At 41.9% G+C, this 19,946-nt stretch overlaps 1 protein-coding gene across 8 annotated transcripts in view; it reads left to right on the top strand.

The window, feature by feature from the left end:
• Positions 1-19,946, top strand: part of AK4 (adenylate kinase 4) — a 72,117-nt gene that overhangs the window by 23,088 nt on the left and 29,083 nt on the right. For 7 of the 8 annotated variants that reach the window (XM_032427066.1, XM_032427074.1, XM_032427113.1 and 4 more), the window contains one exon: positions 16,980-17,099. In XM_032427066.1, coding sequence (XP_032282957.1) covers positions 16,980-17,099 — 120 coding nt within the window. Of the gene's footprint in view, positions 1-10,517; positions 10,537-16,979; positions 17,100-19,946 lie in introns of those variants that run through there. The other variant, XM_032427127.1, reaches the window with a different exon arrangement.

Raw genomic sequence — 19,946 nt, 5'->3', positions numbered from 1 at the left:
GTCTTTGCTTGCGGCCTGGGGGTTTTATTGAGGACGGAGGTCTGGTGTATGTGCCCTCTCAGGCATCCAGGAACTGGTCTCTATGCCCTGGAGCCAGGGGTCTTGGTGTCAAGGGGTCTGGAGGCCGTGGTCTTAGAAAACCTTCCATGACAGCCCCTTAGATGTTATCTATTGTGCTGGATGATTCCAAAGAAATCATTAACTGTTTGACCTTCATAAGGTTATCATCAGTACCATAAGCCGTGTGTAGGGAGAGGGTGCAGGTCCTAGCAAGAAAATGAGCAAATTTTCTCATGAGGTCCCTTCAGGTTCTCTGTCTCATTACCAGCTCATATTTGGATTAGTTAGGCCCAAGATGACATGCAATGCTTTCTTCTCTTCCTCCTCGCTGTTTCTTTTCTGCTTCTGGGCCAGCTTGCACTCAGTTTTAAAGTGGTTTGTCAACCACAAACCTGGTTGTTGGTGTTGCATCACGATGTGTGGCATGGGAGTGACTGCACTGCATGGGACAGGCATTCTCTCGCTGTGGGGGTGATCAGTAACACTGGGGCATGGTCCGTGGCGCTTGACTGGTCCTCCAGCATTATGCATTGAATCGGAAAGACCTGGGCCCTCACCACCTACTTGGTGGGCACACAGCACTCTACCATTTACAGTGCTGGCCACTCCCTTGTTACCTCTTTCTCAGATTTCCTGCTTCTCTAGGGATCTTCACCTCTGCTTTTCAGTCTTGTAAGGGCCACCCTTTTCTGTATTCCTTTGTCCCCCGTTGGCCACTCCCAAAGGACCCCTTATATGAGGTGGTCGTTCTGTAGTTTTGGGCATGATGACTGGAGTCGGGCACAAGCAACTGTCATAAAACCTGTCAGCCAGTCTTCACACCCCCCCAGCTCTGCCTGCCCATCCTCTAGTTTAATTTGTTACTTTTTTGCTCTTTTCCTTTCTGGAGAATTTGCTTTTTTTACTTACTTATTTATTCTTTAAACTCCCAGCTTTCAGTCCTCTGAACTTACTTATCCAGAACAGTTTCCCATTTCACTATCAACTCCCAAAATCAATCCCAGTCCCACCTTTGTTGAGCTAAAAACTTATTGTTTTCCCTGAACAAAGAACCTGGAACAAAGCATGCTTTAAAACTTTAGTGTGACTGTTTTTTTTAAATCTGATTTAAAGTTTTAGATGGGAAGTTTCTTATTCCTCCTGTAGTAGCTCTAAGTGTTACTAAGACTTTAGTTTCCCTTTGCCTGGGACAGGCCTCCAAGTCAGGGTTTATTATTATTATTATTTTTTTGCTACATTTTATTTTGCTTTTTTTTCTTTTTAAAAAATCCCATCTTTATTTATTCAACTTAAAACTATTGAAGGAATCCTTTGCTCCCTGAGGCTTAGTTTAAGTCACTCAGCTGAACAAGACCTGCCCTTGAGGTGTTCTCCTTCCGAAGGGGAGGGTAGGTGGCTGAACAGAGGATTCAAGGGTGGGAGGAATTGGAAGAGACCAGTTGCTTGAGGAAGTGGAAGTGGGCTTTGGAGGCGGGGTGGGAAGCTGCGCATTTATTGGACCTGGGTTGAGTACGGGCTCTGGGATCCCACTTCCACGGGAAGCCAGCCCTCAAGTGGCTCAGTCACTTTGTAGCTCCATTTCTTCAACTGCAAACCAAGAATGATAATGGTACTGCCTCCGAATATTGTAAGAATTAAACGAGATAATGCATATATGGGATTAGAATAAGGTTTGGTCCAATATTTAATTTTTTAAAATGTGCCCTTTAGGCGCCTGGGTGGCTCAGTGGGTTGAGCGTCTGCCTTCGGCTCAGGTCATGAACCCAAGGTCCTGGGATGGAGCCCTGAGTCGGACTCCCTGCTCACTGGGGAGTCTGCTTCTCCCACTCCCTCTGCCTGGCTCTCCCCCTCCCCCTGCTTGTGCGTTCTCTCTCTGTCAAATAAGTAAAATCTTAAAAAATGTGCCCCATAAAAGTGTTGATGTAACTTTCTAGGCCCAAGATGGAACCGCTCCTTCCCGGTGTGCTATGTCAGCAAACCGAAACTTAGATAACTTGTGTGCCCCTGTAAAAATGCTCCATGTGACCAGAAAGGCAGTGTGTCCCATCAACCAGTCCCCAAAATGGCCAGGCCCGCTCTTGGCCTTCTCACCGGAAAGAAGGTTGACTCTGTGGCCCCACCCAGTCAGATAGTTTCCATTTTTTCTTGTTCTTTGTCCTTTACCCTATAAAACCTTCCTCCCTTCTGCCTCATTTTGTAGTTCTCTGAAAGGAAACTGTCCACTTCGTGTAGTGTTAACATATTTTAAAAAAAATATATATATATATTTTGTGCACAAAAGTGTTTTGTTCACAAAAAGGGAGAATATTGCAAATTTTTGGATGGATTTGTATGTGTATACTCAATTGCAAGCTTAAACGAATTCCTGCTGTTTAAAAAAATGATTAAAGAAGACGATTTAGGTTATACAAGCAAGCTTTATTTATTTATTTATTTATTTGACAGACAGCGAGAGAGGGAACACAAGCAGGGAGAGTGGGAGAGGGAGAAGCAGGCTTCCTGCGGAGCAGGGAGCCCGATGCAGGGCTCGATCCCAGGACCCTGAGATCATGACCTGAGCCGAAGGCAGACGCTTAACGACTGAGCCACCCGGGCGCCCCCACAAAATACTTTTTTAGTTTCAAGATAACAAAATAGTGATCTTGACAGCAGTTTGGCAGCCACTGTTCCAGTATTTCATAGGTGTTAATGACTGATGCTTCTGGTATTATTTTCTTGTTACACTCTAGTTAGTCAGTCATTGGTTTTATTGTTTTTATTCAAATTCCAGTTAGCTAACATGCTGTGGTTTCAGGTGTACAATATAGTGATTGAACACTCCCGTACAAGTGCTCTCCCTAGTCCCCATCACCAATTTCCCGATCCCCCGCCACCTCCCCTCTGGTAACCGTCCGTTTGCTCTCTGTAGTGAAGAGTCTGTTTCTTGGTTTGTCTCTCTCTTTTTTTTCCTTTTGCTCATTTGTTTTTTAAATTCCACATCGGAGTGAAATCCTAACGGTATTTGTTTTTCTCTGACTGACTTAATTTCACTTAGCGTAATACTGGCTCCATCCATGTTGTCGTAAATGGCAAGATTTCATTCTTTTTTATGGCTGAGTAATATTCCTGTGTGTGTGTGTGTGTGTGTGTGTGTGTGTATGGTGTGTTCTTTATCCCTTCATCCAGTGCTGGACACCTAGATTGTTTCCATATTTTGGCTATCGTAGATAATGCTGCAGTGAACATGGGGGTGCAGATACCTTTTTAAGTTAGTGTTTTCATTTTCTTCGGATAAACACCCAGAAGCGACATTGCTGGATTATATGGTAATTCTACTTTTAATTTATTGAGGAACCTGCATGCTATTCTTCATAGTAGCTGCCCTCTGGTGCTATCGCTGCTGTTCTTGCTGGATGCCGGAGGATGATTGCATGTCAGCCCACTCAGCGGCCCTTACGACCCCGCTGGGAGCCCTGTCTTAATAGAGTGTGAGCATCGAGTTGCTCCCCCTCCCCTCTCTCTTTGTCCGACTGTGTGCTCTCCGCCCTCGGAGGCTGCTGAGCACGGCACATCTTCAGTGTTTTGCTGTAGTTCTCCAGAGCATTGCCAGAAGGCTCGAGATAGAAGGGGGGTGGAGGGTGGGGGAGAGGGAGGGAAGGAGGGAAGAAGCCCTCATGGGCAGCACTAGCCACCAGCCTGTTGGAGCAGATGGCACCGGAGGAAACAGCGTCTTCCCTTACGCTGATCCGCCGCCAGGATCCTGCCCAGAGAGGCAGCCGACAAGGTGCCTGGCACAGCGCGATCCACACCCCGGGCCTTTTGCAAGACGAAGGAATTCCTTTTTATGTAGCTTTAAAAGTGAAATTCCTCCCTGTCCTCTGAATGCGCCTAGTAACGGAGTTGTGAGAAGGTCATGGGTGAGGTCACAGGAGAATTTGAAGGACACTCCTGCTCCTCAGGGCTGCAGGTGCCTGGTAGGCTGGTGACCGAGGCCGACTTGCAGAACGGGAGCTTGAGGGGACTGTGAAATGCTGCGGGTCTAAAACTCATTTATGATTTTGGCAAGCCTTTCAGATTACTTGCCTTTTCCCATTTGTTACCTTGCCCAACTTCTGTTGCTTCCACCCCAATCTGCTTTGTCTCCTCTGCTGCTTATATAAGGCAGCATGTGGTACTGGGCCAGATGTTCATGGTATGTTTATAAATGCATGTGTTCCCATTCGGGGCCAAAAAAATGCTCCTTACATAGGACATCCAAAATTTTTTGGCTTCTAGGACTCCAGTATCTTTTTCTTTCATGATCTATTTAAATTCTTAAAATGAGGTTACTGCACTATTTTATTTGAATCCGTATGGAGTGTCAAATAATAATTGATCTGCTGGTGTGGGCAGAAAGCTTAAAGATAAAGAATCTGCTGGATTTCCCTTGTACTTAGATATTGGATCACCTTCTCTCTCAGTAATGCGAGCCCCTCCCCTACACAAAGTCATGGCTTTTGTCCATACATATTTTTATTTTTAATCTTGGCTGTTATAGCAACACACTCTCTGGACCCAGGGTACAAAATTAGACTAAGTGAATGTATGTATATGCCGCCTGACTAGAGAGAAAAGAGCAGAGAGGCCAGGCAAAGCACTGGCCCTTATTTGCAGGAGGTCTTGCAGGCAAAGTGTGATGGAGCACTAAGATGGTGCAGGCCTGTTGTCTGTGGACTGCACTCCTCACATTTAGAATGGATGTGAGGACCTATGCTGTGGCTGCCCCTGAAAGCAGGGAGATGCTCCTTAGTCTCTGAGGTCCCTCTCCTCAACTCCAGTGGAATCTTGGTGATTGGAAGCATACTGGTGGGGTTCGACACATACTGGGGAAGCTTGGTCCTCTGGCCCCCACACGTGGCCACAAAACCAGGTAAAGGAAATTGAAATTCCACATTGGAGATGACAGAGGTGGAAGGGTCCTGTGCCTTCATGCAAGTGAGGATACTTGAGGCCATGATAAGTGAGGTACATTGATGTGTTCGGTCCTGTGGACAGTGACTTGGAAGCAGAACTCTTAAGAGCCAAGACGCCTGATTTTCAGCCTGCTGGTAATTCCTTGAATCATCTTGGTTCTTTGACTCATTATGGAGCCATTCCGGTGTGTTTGAAAGGGTATCGTCCCGTGATAAAAATGTAAATAGCAATAAAAAAAATCAACTATGATCTCACATATATGTGGAATATAAAAGCAAAACACAACAAAATGATCCTGAGCTCATAGATCAGAGAACAAATTGGCAGGTGCCAGAAGTGGGGATGGGGAGGAGGTGCAAAATGGGCGAATGCAGTCAAAAGTTATGAAATAAATATAAGTCCTGGAGTAATGTTCAAAATGGTGACTATAGTTAATAATACTGTACTGTATATTTGAAAGTTGCTAACAGAATAGACCTTAAAAGTTATCAGGAGGAAAAAAGTTTGTAACTGTGTCTGGTGACAGAGGTTAACTAGACTTATTGTGGTCATCATTCTGTAATATCTACAGATACCAAGTTATTATGTTGTACTCCAGAAACTAATATATGTCCATTTTACCTCAATAAAAAAAATCACATTACAGATTTTTTCATTTCTAATTGCACAATTAGTGGTAAAGAGGTACACATTTATACTTTACATAAATTTGAGTTCAAATTTAGAAGAAAGATCTTTTTACTATTAACCCTTATTTTGACTTAGGGAATGATTGATTATATAGTTCACAGATTCAGATAATGTTAGCTACAATTTGCTGTGGTTAAAACACCAATAATAATTGTCCCCATGATGAGCTAGATATTGTACCCTAAGGCTAAATGGCAAAGGGCGGCTGCTCCATGTAAAGTCAGTACTCGTCAGGAGAGACATGTGGTCAATGACTTGATCCCCTTGGGGGGGGGGAGGGGGTCTTGGTCTAAAGGAACAAAGTACAAATAGGATGAAAGCCTTACTTTATAGTTTCAAAGTTTTGTATTATTTTATGTAAAATGAAGTATAAAGCTGTCTTCGTTACCTTCTTTAGAAATAGTTTACAGTCCTTAATGTCTTGTGATTTATCAAGAAGCTTTTTAGGTAAAGCTTATCTTTGTCACCACAGACACCCAGAAGAAGATTCAACTCAAAAAGAGGTAGCAGATTTTTGGCAGTGTAGCCTAATATAACCTCTCACTTGGGGTGACTTCCATGTACATACCTGTTAGTGTGAAAATGAGTTGTTTTCTTCATGTCAAACTTGCTGCCTCTTCTGTTAGAGAATATCTTGGAGTCTTAATCTCAGAAATCTGTAAGAGTTGACTCATTCACATATTGTGGGTGTTTAAGAATGTCAGATAGCTTTAGGAGGAGCAAATATTCACTTGTAGGAACAGATCCTTTCTTGTTAAGAGGTCAGCTTGGGATCGAAGTGCACCCTGTGGTAAGGATCTTTCTGCACCAGCTTGAATAGACTGAAGCAATAGGTGTGAGAACCACTGACAAAAGGGATGAAATGTCCATTTATGTAGTTAAATCAGATAACAATGTTTTGCTTAATTTAGTATTTTATGCAGTTATTCAGTGCCAAAGAATTAAGATAACATTTAAAGGAAACATTGCTGCCTGTAATTCTTACTGTGTGATTGAGAAGGTTTTTCTGAGTCTTAATGCCTTGAAGTCATGACTATGGTTACTAGGATTATACAGTATAATACAGATAAGGTAAGGCAGGGGGTGTAGTGAGATGAAAGTTCATCTGATAATCTGTAGGACCTTGGAGACAGGAGGATGGAGAGTTTAAAGATAGGATAGATTGTCATCTCAAGTAAAGTGGTACTTATTTTTAAAATAAGATGGTCTCTATCCTCAAAGGCATTATAATCTGGTGTGGAGGATTTGTAAACAACCTCACTTAACAAGAAGAGTGAAATGTAGATAGAAATATAACCACATCCGGTCGTGCAGACTGTGACGTGCACTGGGCGTGGAGCACAGACCCAGGCTTAGAGCCTGGAAGTGGCAGTGTCAGGATTTGAACCTAGGCAGTCTGGCTCTAAAGTGTAAGCTCTTGACCATTACCGAGGTTCAGACGTTTTTGCATAGCTACCAATAACAAGTGTCAGAGTGTGATTAAAAAACCATGTCTTTCTGTTGTGAAGGAAAAGAAAGCCTGGCTTTGAACAAGGCCAATTGAAGGGTGGATACCGGACATCTGAAATGAGTCACTTGAGTTAGGTGCCAAAATGCCTTTCTTCCATAATTTCTGCCTTTAAAGGACTTGGATATCTATTAACAACGATTTTTTGTAAAGCTCATTTTCTTACTAAAAGAGATTCATCAAAGTGGTATCAATGATAAACAGTTTATAGAATGAAGATTTTCTTCATTTTGTGACGACTTTAGTGCCAAAATGTTCTTATGGGGGGTGGGGGGATTATAGAACTTGTAGTTTGCAGAATCACAAAACTACAGTTTATTTCTGACCATGCCTTTAGGGATGTGTGTGTGTGTTGGCATTCTCAGTGACAAAAGTTTTGGAGGGGGTTGGTACTGGAAGTGGGCAGTGGTTTCTACTGGTTCTAGGTAGCATTATGAGGAAATGAAGCTCTCCTACAGGGGCTTGTCACTCAGCATTTTCTAGCTTGAACAATGAAAAGTACATTGAGTAGTTATCTGGTTCTGGTGCTTTAGCCAGGCATCTTGGGAATTTGCTGCTTTGTGGACATTTGTCCAGCTCTGTCTTCTGTATCCAGTTTGCCCTCATTTTATAGGCAATCAGAACAAAAAGAGGGTATGTAGTGTGTATATGTTTCAAAGGATAACAATTGTGTATCTACCACTCAGCCTGAGGGATAAGAACGCCCCCATATGCCCTTTCTCCATTACTCCCAACTGCTTTGCTTTACCATATATTTTTTGCCATATATGCATGTATCCCTCAGCAGTACTTTGAGGAATACACAAGTTTAATTTTGTGAGTTTTAGACTTCTATAAAAATGGGCAGATTCTTTAGGCAAGAAAACATAAAATTAAACTTTGTTTATTTTTATTTCTGGTTGTGCCGGTAAAAGATAGGACACCATTCCTAGAGCTTGACTTTGTTTTGAAATAGGCCAATTTGTCAACTGTTTGATGCCTGGCCAAGCTATTAGAAGCATACAAGAAATAACTTCTGATGCTGCATTGTTTCCCTGATGTGGTAGGGAAATGGCCTATAGCATGGCACAGAGTATAGTTGCTTCATTAAATATTTTTGAGTGAATGGCTGACTTAGAATAGCAACGACAGTGAACTTCACTTATGATAACTTCCATGTAGTTGTTTTTGATACCTCTTTGTGCAACTGAACTGAACGTTAAGTTCTCACTGGGAAAGATTCCAGTGTAAATTCTTAATCTGGAGTGCAGGTAAGTAGTTGAAGTATTTGTACCTAGATCTGATTGTTGTGTCAGGAGTAGCTACCTCTGTTACAAGTGATTGAGTTAGCCCTGGCCTTCCAGGGGATGAATGGAGTTGGAAGGACCAGTCAGTCTTCAAGTGCATATTGAATGAATGTCTGTTTTGAATCGGTGTGCAGAGACAGAGACAGACATGATCCCCCCTATTGTATGGTGGGGAAGACTGGCATGAGAAATGAAATACAAACCTGCTGAGTGCCACAGAGTGGGAGGACAGGAAATTACATATAATTTGGCAGCGGGGGGCTGGGGGGGGAACCTACCCTCATTTGGAGAAGTTGAAGAGGGGAGAGAGGCCTGGGGCTGGAGAGTAGAGATGGAGCATGTGGGTGAAGGGAGAAAAGCTACCAGGCTACAGATGTAGGCACGGGCCAGGTCTTGGAAGGACTTAGAAGCCACCAAATGGGCAGTAGATAGAACCCCACTGATGCCTGCTAGGAAGGGATGCAACATGATTAAATGTGCACGTTGGTCCACTCTGGCTGCAGGGTGGAAAACCCGTGGCATGAGGTCGTGGGATGTGGGGGAACGTAGTAGTAGGAGGAAGCTACTGATGATTAGATCCTATCTTTTGATCAAAGCCTAGCCTTAAAGGGGAAATAAGATCAGTTTGAGATTTATACCAGAGGCAAAGTGACATTTAGAATTTCAGTTGCCTAATTATGAGCCCTTTCTTTGTGGCTTTTTATTTTCCAAGGTTAAACGTGGAGTCCTTTGGTTAAACCTCTGCCTTCCATCTCCACATGGACCACGGATTGCTAAGAACAGAGTGCGCTGGCTATTTCAGAATGGTTCCTTTTCCCCTCCCGCTGTGGAAGCTGGAGGGGATTTTTCTCCAGTATTTATTACTGTGGGACCCTGGTCGAGCTCCTGGAAGCAAATCTCACAATATTGGGGCAGGGGCCCTACGCCTGGGTGCCCTGGAGTTGTTACAGTTCAGGTTTTCCTGCCTAGGTGGTTCCCATTTGTGTCTCTGCTCAGGGACCAGGTGACCCCTGTACTTGCCTGTCTGTCCCTCTAATCTGGGGGGCAGTGGTTTGCTCTGTGTCCTCCTTTCTCTCATTGATCCTGATGCAAGAAGACTGGTTTTTCAGTCTGTTCAACTTTTTCTTCCTCTATGGACAGAGTGGCTGTTTCTAAGCTCCTTACATGCACACCAGTGCACACACTTTTTAAATAATGATTTGTCCATGACTCTGTTCCACTTCTCTCCGAATTAATAAGCTTCTGGAGGTTACTCTTCTGTCTGTATCAGTAGTGCCTCACGTGGTGCCCGGCATGTAGTAGATGCACAGAAAATTAAAATGGTAAAATGGGGGCTCTCTTACAGGATGCTGGCAGGCTTCTTGCACAGCTGATTGGATGTCCTTGCCACCAAACATGTGACACAGTTGTCCTTATGCTGGCACTTTCTGGGTTGGTTATTGAGAAAAGTACATGCTAAAGAGAGAAAAGATGTTTTCAAATGAAATAAAAGACCTCCTTTGCTTTTGCTTAAAGTAGTAATAGCAGTTGAGGTTTGGTCCCATAAGGCTTCATTCCAGTGGTGGATTTTATTGGACTAAAGTTGATTATCTTGAAATTTTAATCCTTGCCTTTGTTAAAACAAATCTTTTTGTCTCCAGTGTCCAGAACTAAGGGCATCTGGTTGACTTTCTGCAATTCTGGACTAGTATTTTCAGGGATGACTTTTCAGTGGTCAGTGGTGAATTAGCTGGCAGATTTAGCGTTTTACCAAATTCATTTAGTTTGTGACCAAACACCTATTTCTGTTTCATAATATATTAATGTGGAACTTTACTGGCAGTGTAAGAGGTTGTATAACTTAGTTGTGATAACTGTTGTTTAATTTTTCTTTTTTTTTTTTTTTTTTTGAGATTTTATTTATTTGACAGAGAGCAAGAGAGAACAAGCAGGGGGAGCAGCAGAGAGAAAGGGAGAAGCAGGCTCCCCACTGAGCAGGGAGCCCAACGCAGGGCTTGATCCCAGGACCCTGGGATCACGACCCAAGCTGAAGGCAGATGCCCAACTGACTGAGCCACTCAGGTGCCCCTGTTGTTTAATTTTTTCTGCCCGACAGAGTGATATTCTATAAACTTTGGCTGTTGAAAGTTTTCAGTGGGTTCGCACCCAATCCCAGTGTTTAGGCTCTAAGCTCTAAGCTCCTATCAGGTTGGTAAAGGGCGTGCCATGTAGTAGATAATCAGTATCAGCTGAATGAATACATAATGGATTCAGAGAGTATGTGAACTACAAAACCAACCAGACCTCATGTTCTCAAATTAACCCCCTCAGTGAGTAGTGGACCATTTTTCCTCCTCTTTCATGACAGTAATCTGTTTTTCCCATGTTGTTTGGAGGTCATTCAGTTTCTGGAATGTTTAAGCTGTCCTGAGTATTTAAGGGGCTAATGAATGGATTTTGTACTACCTAAATATCTGTGTGTGTGCATGTGTGTGTGTTCTTGTGGATTTTTCTAAAGAAATGTCATTTGCCAAACTGGCTCTCCTAGTTATTTAGAAAAAAGATAACTTTCTTTTTAACCAATCTTAATTCATAATATGAGTCTAACATCCTCCCCATTGAGCGGCTGACAATGTTTTGTCATATTTACTGCCCTGAATACAATAAAATCTTTAAAAACAAACAAACAAACAAAAAGCAATAATCTATGTCAGTCAGTTAATATGAAAGTGGTAAACTTTAATGTGAAAGAAATGAAGCCAATAAAAATAACTTTTCTGTATCCTGGAAGCATAAAATTTAGAGATGACTGACTTAACAGGTAGTCTTAAGTTCTGTATTATCATAAATTTTTAAGCTTGGTATTAAATACACAACTTACTAGTTAGCCTTAAATTCTAACAATTTGTATATTATCTGATCTAGTTAGAAATTGAAAATAGAGGGGTGCCTGGGTGGCTTAGTCGGTTAAGCATCTGCCTTCAGCTCAGGTCATGATCTCAGGGAGTGAGCCCCACATCAGGCTTCCCACTCCGCACAGAGTCTGCTTGTCCCTCTGCCTCTGCCCCCTCCCCCCATGCTCTCTTTCTCAAATAAATAAATAAAACCTAAAAAACAAAGAAATTTAAAATATGTATTTCTCGGTTACCAAGATTATCTTGCTTTAATTTTTGGTAGTAATTGAATGAAATAGGTTAAGATGCACAAAATTTATATTGTTGTAAAATAGGTGGAATATTGCTTTTTTTCTAATATATTTAACACAGATGATGATAATATATATCTATACATATACACACATAATTTTGTAATATGTATCATTTTGTAATCTGACGCTTCGTCTTTTCCTTTCTGAGGAAAGTTTTTCCAAGTGTGGCCTTAATTATTCGTGTTCTGTTCAGTCTTACAAACACGTGATGGATTTTCTTTTCTTTTCTTTTCTTTTTTTTAAGATTTTATTTATTTGACAGAGAGAAAGACAGCGAGAGAGGGAACACAAGCAGGGGGAGTGGGAGAGGGAGAAGCAGGCTTCCTGCCGAGCAGGGAGCCCGATCGATGTGGGTCTCGAACCCAGGACCCTGGGATCATGACCTGAACGGAAGGCAGACGCTTAACCAACTGAGCCACCCAGGTGCCCCCATGATGGATTTTCTTTTTGGTTGTTATGAAGCTTAAAAAATGCAGAGCTTTTGGCCTATTTTGGCATTCTAGATGTATTGTTTATTCTTGAAAACTTCGTGGTGGTTTATGACTTATGTGTGTGTGTGCATGTGCACATGCACGTGTTTATACACACTAAAGATTCAAAAGCTCTGTAAGACTGTGTGTATCCACAGCCTTTCTTTGGAACACTACTTGAGAAATTGGAGCGGGGTATGTGTGTTAGCTAGCATTAGCATTTAATGATGCTACTTTCTCTTCCAAGCAAACTGACCAGGGCAGAGGAAGGTCCTGGTTTTTGGAATGAGCCCCTGCCTTCTGACCAGTGTTTTATCTCAGTTTGCTGTGGTAGTGAGGTCTTCATTCAGATGCAGATACGCTGCTAAGTCTGTTTTACTCTGGCTTTTGACCTTTCCAGGTTTTCATTCAGATGGGGATTGAGGGGTGGGGTAGAAATTTGATTTTGTATCAGATTAGATGAAATGTTTTCTGTCCTGCTCCAGAGAAGATCCAAGGTTGCCAAAAACAGTTGGAAAAGTATGTTGCACTTAGATCTTTCTCTTACTTAGTAGATTGGATTAAGATGATTCTGGAAGTCTTCCACAGAGTTACTTTAAACTTGTCTATGTTGGGTTAACTCAAGGTGATGTGGATAGGTTGGGTCTCAGGACCCAAAGGGGGTCCTGCAGGAGCAGCCAAGAGGGTCTTTGGCTTTGTGCAGGATAGAAATCAGAGGGGAGCTGGTAGGAAGTGAGAGCAGAGTTTATTGAGGATATAGAGAGTGCAGATACAGAGTGTCTGGGAGACTCAGAAAGGAAGAGGAGAATGAGTCTCATCTTTGCTTGGGGTCTGGGGTTTTTATTGAAGATGGTGGTCTTGTGTACATGTCCTCTCAGGCATCTGGGAACTGGATAAAACAAGGATGAGTGCTTAGGTGTCCTCTATAAGTCGCTTTTGCCCTGGAGCCAGGAGTCTTGGTGTCAAGGGGTCTGGAATCAATGATCTTGGAAAGCCTTCATGACAGTCCTGCCCAGTCACCTGTTGTGCTGGATGACTTCAACGAAGTAATTAACTCCTCGACCTTTACAAGGAGGATATACCTTAAGGCATGTGTAAGGCAGGGGTCTCTGGAGGTCCTAGGAAGAATAGAGGTAGCAAAAAAGCAGTCCTTCCTGGGGTCTTTTCAGTTTCCCTATCTCTAAGGTACTCTCTCAAGAGCCAGAATTCCTTCGAACATCACTTCTGCTTTAGTGTGGTCCCTTGTCTCCTTCTTGGATTGTTGTCACAGGCTCCTTTGCTTTCACCATGCCAACCCAATCCAAATGTCACACCGTTGTGGGCATGTGACCTGTGTACTGACATAAGGACTCGCACTTAGTTTAATGCTCTGCTGTTGCCACTTAGAGATTTTAAATGCTTTAACAGGGAGGCTCTGTATTTTCATTTTGCACTGGGCCCTGTAAATGAAGTAGCTGGTATTTTGGCTGTGGGAATGGCATTTCCAAAGCTATGTATTAAAAAAAAAAATCTTTCGAAGTCCATACTCCTTATCCTACCTGTCTAGCTCTCTCTCTGTCTCTCATGGTATGCTGAAGTTCCTCCAGGTACGACAAGCAGCCCCTTGCTTCTGCATCATTGGCTCATGGTATTTCGTTCTCCTCATTTCACCTACTCGACCTGGTTCATTGTTGTACATGGTTTAAAATACTGATGAAATAAGACTGAACTGTGAAACGTGACATGGCCACCTCAGGTAGTACTGAATCATACTTTGTCCCCTATCTCCCTTGAAAAAATTGATACCTGGCAAGGTAGAGCCATATTTGATCTTGGGATCATGGTTCCATAATAGATATACAGAAAGATAAGATTGATTTGTATGTGTGTGTGTTGGGGGCGGTATCCATCATCTTCAAAGTGTTCGTTTATTTGTTCATTCATTCATTCATTCATTCATGCAACAAATTGTTATGAAGTATCTCATACATGCCAAACTATATACTAAGTACTGAGGATATGGCATTGAACAAAGTATTTCATTTTTTCTGAATGAGCTAATATTCTGGTTGGGGGAGATAGAAAGTGAATTTAAAAATACATCAATCTATAATAATAATAACCTATAATCTATAATGTAATAATATATACAATCCGGAGTTCTAGAAAATGGTACACAGTAGGATAAGAGACTAGAGGATGATGGGAACATTTTGGGCAAATTGTTATTATGTCCTTCTGAGTCTTTTCCGATTAAGACATTTCCTACTCTTTCACTGTCTCCTCATGGGATGTTTGGACCCAGTCCACATCTTCGTCTCTCACCTTGGAAGATGCATATTTTTTGTTTAAAGCTATCTTAAAGTTTGGCAGATGGGACTAAGAGCAGGGCTCTGGGGCTGGCCTGCCCATTGCAGAGTAGGACAGCACCAAACTTGCCAGTTGCTCCAAGTGTACTGACGGTGATTTTTCAGATATAAAACATACATACCATATAGGTATAACCAAGAAAACTGAAAACATATGTTCGCACACAAACCTGCACGTGAACATTCTTGTTGCATTCATTATTCATATTAGCCAAAAAGCGGGAATAATGCAGATGCCCATTAACTGATGTGTATAAACAAAATATGGTATATCCATACAATGGAATGATAATATTCAATCATGGAAATGAATGAAGTACTCATTGAGAACATTATGCTAAGTGAAAGAAACCAGACACAAAATACGACATATTATGATTCCATTTATGTGAAATGTGCAGAATAGGCAAATCTGTGAAGGCAGAAAGTAGATTAGTAGCTGCAGGGGCTAGGTAGGGGGATGGGGAGCGACTGCTCATGGGTACAAGGTTTCTTTCTGGGGTGATAAAAATGTTCTGAAATTAGGTAGTGGTCATGCTTGCACATTGAGAATGTATTACAAATCACTGAGTTGTACACTTTAAGATGGTATTATGGTGTGTGAATTGTATCTCAATAAAGCTGTCATAAAAAATACGGGTATTACTTCCTATCTGAAGGTGAGGATCTTACGAGGATTCAGTGCACTAACACTTTACGGAGTGTTTCAAGTTCAGTGCCTGTATAGTACCTTACCTAGGATGCTAACATAGTATGTTACTTTGTTAGTGATTGTTACTGTTACTCTTCATGAAAGTAACACTGCTTACATTATCAGTAAGCTGCAGCTTTTATTCACTGCTCCCTTTGCAGGTTATTACCTATTACCCAGTATAGAGTCAATAAATACTTGCTGAGTGGATGTATTTTGTTCACATGCCTCTTTAGCCACATTCGCCAGTGTGGTTGCCTTTTGCTGTTTCCTTCAGCAGGTCACTGAATCAGCATCATTGGATCTAACTTTGAGCTTCTTGTCCAGTAGTAGTCATCAAATGATATGGAGCGCTTCACAGGGCATTATTTCAGTGTTGAAGTTGGAGTGAGGAGTGTAGACTCAGCCTGGGGAAGGAAAGGTTCTACCTTAAATTCATGGTGAAGGTGGGGATGAAGTGATTTTTGAGCTTTTTTCCAGTAACATAATTCTGCTTTATGTTTTTATAAGAATGTAATTGGCCTCTCAAGAATGTGGTTCTTAGTGGTTCATTCTCCTCTCCAGTTCTCTGGAGAGTAGGGGACTTCATCTTGGTTTGAAAAAAAAAAATCAGTTCCTCGAAATTTAACAAATTTAAACTGATAACTTGTTCTGCTGAACCAACTCACGAGTTCCACAGACAAGAAGTGGTTATTTTAAAAGATAGAAGCATTTTTTTCTCTCAGTTTTTAAAATTCTTATCCTTTTATGAAATTGGCATTCCACTAATAACAATGAGTTGCGTTTACAACTGTGTCAGCAAGGTGCCATTTATTTATATTGAGGTTCATGAAAAGAAGTAAACCTGTTTGTATTATCCTGCATTCTTTCTAGAAGACCAGTGGAAATGTTTTCCTTTGGTCTCTAAGGAATGGTTGTGTTTCCCAGCTTCCTTTAATCTTCTGTAAACCATGAACCATGTCATTGATCACATTTCCTTGTTGTCAGAAACTGTTGGGAGACTCAGTGTCCACTTTGTGGCTCTCCTGGAAAGTACCAGGATTTCTCTCCCCGCCTTTTGTGCACCACCCTCCTTCTGGACTCCAACTTTGTTTCTTGCTTTTATCTTCTCTGCCTCATTTATTTATTTATTTTTTAAAAAATATTTTATTTATTTATTTGACAGAGAGAGACACAGAGAGGGAACACAAGCAGGGGGAGTGGGAGAGGGAGAAGCAGGCTTCCCGGCCAAGCAGGGAGCCCGATGCGGGGCTCGATCCCAGGACCCTGGGATCATGACCTGAGCCGAAGGCAGATACTTAATGACTGGGCCACCCAGGCACCCCTTCTCTGCCCCATTTATACTCTTTTATTTTTATTTCTGTCTGTGTATATCTTCAAAAGCTGTTTTTATAATTCTTTGGGAGACAGGGCCACTATTTTTTTTTTTAAGATTTTATTTATTTATTTGACAGAAAGAGACACAGTGAGAAGGGAACACAAGCAGGGGGAGGGGGAGAGGGAGAAGCAGGCTTCCCGCCTAGCAGGGAGCCCAATGTGGGGCTCGATCCCAGGACCCTGGGATCATGACCTGAGCCGAAGGCAGACGCTTAATGACTGAGCCACCCAGGTGCCCCAGGGCCACTATTTTTGAAACCAGTATTTTAAAAATTACCCCAAAAACATCTACCTATAACTTTCCCTGCATTCCCACAGGGAGGAATGGGAAAGGAGGCAAAACCGTCAGGAGTTCGTAAGCTTTTTTTTTTTTTTTTTTGAAAGCTTTTTTGAGTGTTTCTTTTTCCTGTTTTTTTGTTTTGTTTTACTAGAAGTCGGTGATATGGCAAAGCAGTACATAGAGAAAGGTCTTTTGGTTCCGGATCATGTGATCACACGCCTCATGATGTCGGAGCTGGAGAACAGGCGCGGTGAGCCCTGGCTGCTAGATGGTGAGTTGAACCCGCCGGTAAGCTGGACTTCTGTGAATAGCTGGTTATGCCCACTCCCTTAACTTATTACACATTGCGGAATACTTTTTCTTCTCAACTTTCAGTCATTTACTTAAGCGTATTCCAATTTGGCAACATGATAGAAACCCACCGTGGTGACGCCATTTCATTTCCCTGTCTCCAGACTGCCATTCCTGGAGCCATTGACTTGAAGCAAACCATACTGAATTCCCGTTATTGTGCCAGTTCTGATGGTGCTGATTGTTTCCATGACTGAGTTGTCATAAGTATAACTCATCTTAAATCCGAGGTTCCTTCATTCATAATGGGCCACACAAATGAAAACCACGAGTTACCATTTTTCACTCGTCAGGTTACAAAGATAGAAAATTTGAAAGTCTTTTATTGAGTGTGTAGGAAATAAATACTGTTGAGAGTATAAAACGGGCAACCTTTGGAGGGTAGTTGAGCAATCTTTATACTTCTTGACTCAGCAGTTCCTGCCGTCTTTCTTCCTAAAGATGTATCGTCAAGGTTGTCTATTTTCAGCATTATTTGTAAATAGCAAGACGCTAATAACAACCTAAGTATCTGTCATAGGGATGCCTTAAACATTGGTATGTCTGTTAACCAAATAACGTGTACCTCTGTGTTGGCATGGATAGATCTCTAAGATACACTGTCACGTGAAGAAAGCTAGCTGCAGGAGAGTATATGTCATATACTCTTATTTATGTAAACATGGAAGGATGGTATGGTATTACTATATACACATAGAAATACATGCATAACCTCTTTTTGAAAGGATATTTAAAAAACCTGCTATACCCTTTGATACTGTTTGATTTTTTTAATATGTATTTAAGTAATACCTGGGCCTGATTTAAAGACTCAGTTAGTGGTTCCTAAACTTTTTAGGCGTGTGGGCCCCTTGATGACAGCTGTGATATTTCACCTAGGAAATGCATGCAGATGCTCACACATAACATATGGCACAATTTTTATTCTCCACGAAGCTGAAATTAAGAATCTTCTACTTTAAGTGTGTCCATTATTAAAGGGGAAAAAAAATGGACTGGGTGGATTATTTGTCTTATTCTTAAATAGCAAGATTCCTTGATATAATGAGAATAGAAACTTGATGAACATGCTACTTTCTAGGATCACAAAATGGCAGACAATGAGATTTGTCTGTCAGAAACCTCTTTGCATTGCAGAGCAGCTGTGTTTAGTCCACACAAGGCACTCAATCCTATCTTAATTTGGTGAAACTAAAGTTTCAGCAAGTTGGGACAGGTGAAACCTTGATGTTTGCCAGCCACAGAGAAGCCCGGGGCATTGTCCTACCTTTAAACTATTGGATTGCCTCTATTTCTGTTAAAGTCTGGAGCCATGAATGTCCAAAATGACTAATATGGTGGGGTCTTTATTCTATATCAGTGTTTCTCAAAGTATGTAGTGTGTAAGTAATTGCTAGACAAGGACACAGAACTTGTGTCAAGTTAAATATTAAAAATGGCTAGCATTTATTGAGTACTTACCGTGTGCAAGCATTGTTCTGAACACCTGATATTTATTATTTCATTCAATCCCTACAATAACCATATGAAGTATACACCGTTATCCCCATTTCATAGATGAGAAAACAGAGGCTTTAGGTAACTGCGCAAAGGTAGTGTTAAAGTTAAACAAGTTTTCTTTACTTAATTTTAATATGAGAAAGCAGTTTAGCTCTTCACAATGCAATTTTTTTTTTTTAAAGATTTTATTTATTTGACAGAGAGAGACACAGCAAGAGAGGGAACACAAGCAGGGGGAGTGGGAGAGGGAGAAGCAGGCTTCCCTACGGAGCAGGGAGCCCGATGCGGGGCTCGATCCCAGGGCCCTGGGATCATGACCTGAGCCGAAGGCAGACGCTTAACGACTGAGCCACCCAGGCGCCCCTTCACAATGCAATTCAACTCTTCACAGAAGGAGACATCATAAGGCGTCTTCTGCATTTGTTTGATCTTGGAGTCCCCCACCTTATTCCCAACACCCACTGAGACCCTGCAGGATTTGTTCTGTGGAGCATTCTTTGTGAACTATTGTTTAACATATATTCCTCACTTTGTAGGTATTCTGAATAGTTGAATATAAATTGGATCATATCTTTCTAGAATTTGGATTTAGAAATTTGGAACTTTTTTCTCATGGGACTAGAGGAACCGGAAGAGAAAGGCTATTATGGCTTATGGAGGGCATGTTCTTTGTCATTAGGCAGTAATGAATGAAGCTCTTGTTACGTGTCAGAAATTGTTGATAAAATGCTAGAACACTGTCCCTGTTCCTTAAGGGGCTTATATCAGGTGTGTAAAATATTAGTTACTGATGGCATAATAGAAGCATATATATGTGGTACCCTGCAGACACAGAGAAGAAAATTATATTTTAGTGGTGGGGGAGGGATTTATGGAAAAGGAGAATAAGTAGAAGAGGTTCCACAGGTTGATGAATGGGGGTTGGAAGGCAGATATTCTCCGCCGAGGGGCAGGTGGACTGGGGAAGAGAAGGATGACATAGCTTAGTATTTTCCTGGGCCTATAAGCAGAGGCTGGCAGGGGAAGTCCTGGAGTGGATGGTGTTTGATTCAGTACAAAGATGGTAGAACTGGAAACTGTTGGTTAAAGGGACCACTGAAAAGTTGTTGAGAGTTGATGAAAGGCTATTCTGTTAGCAGCAGAGGAGGGAGTAGGTGCTGGGGCAGAGAGGAGCTGGAGGCTAGAAGCCAAATAAGAGACTGTTGGAATATTTGGACCAAGGGAGATTCAAAGCCTGAATTTGAGCCATGGCAGTGGGATGGAAAGG

The sequence above is a fragment of the Phoca vitulina genome, unplaced genomic scaffold, assembly GCF_004348235.1.
Source record: "Phoca vitulina isolate PV1807 unplaced genomic scaffold, GSC_HSeal_1.0 scaffold2, whole genome shotgun sequence".
Classification (NCBI taxonomy): domain Eukaryota; kingdom Metazoa; phylum Chordata; class Mammalia; order Carnivora; family Phocidae; genus Phoca; species Phoca vitulina.
Note: the sequence above shows the minus strand (reverse complement) of the source record. Positions and strands in the feature narration are given on the sequence as shown.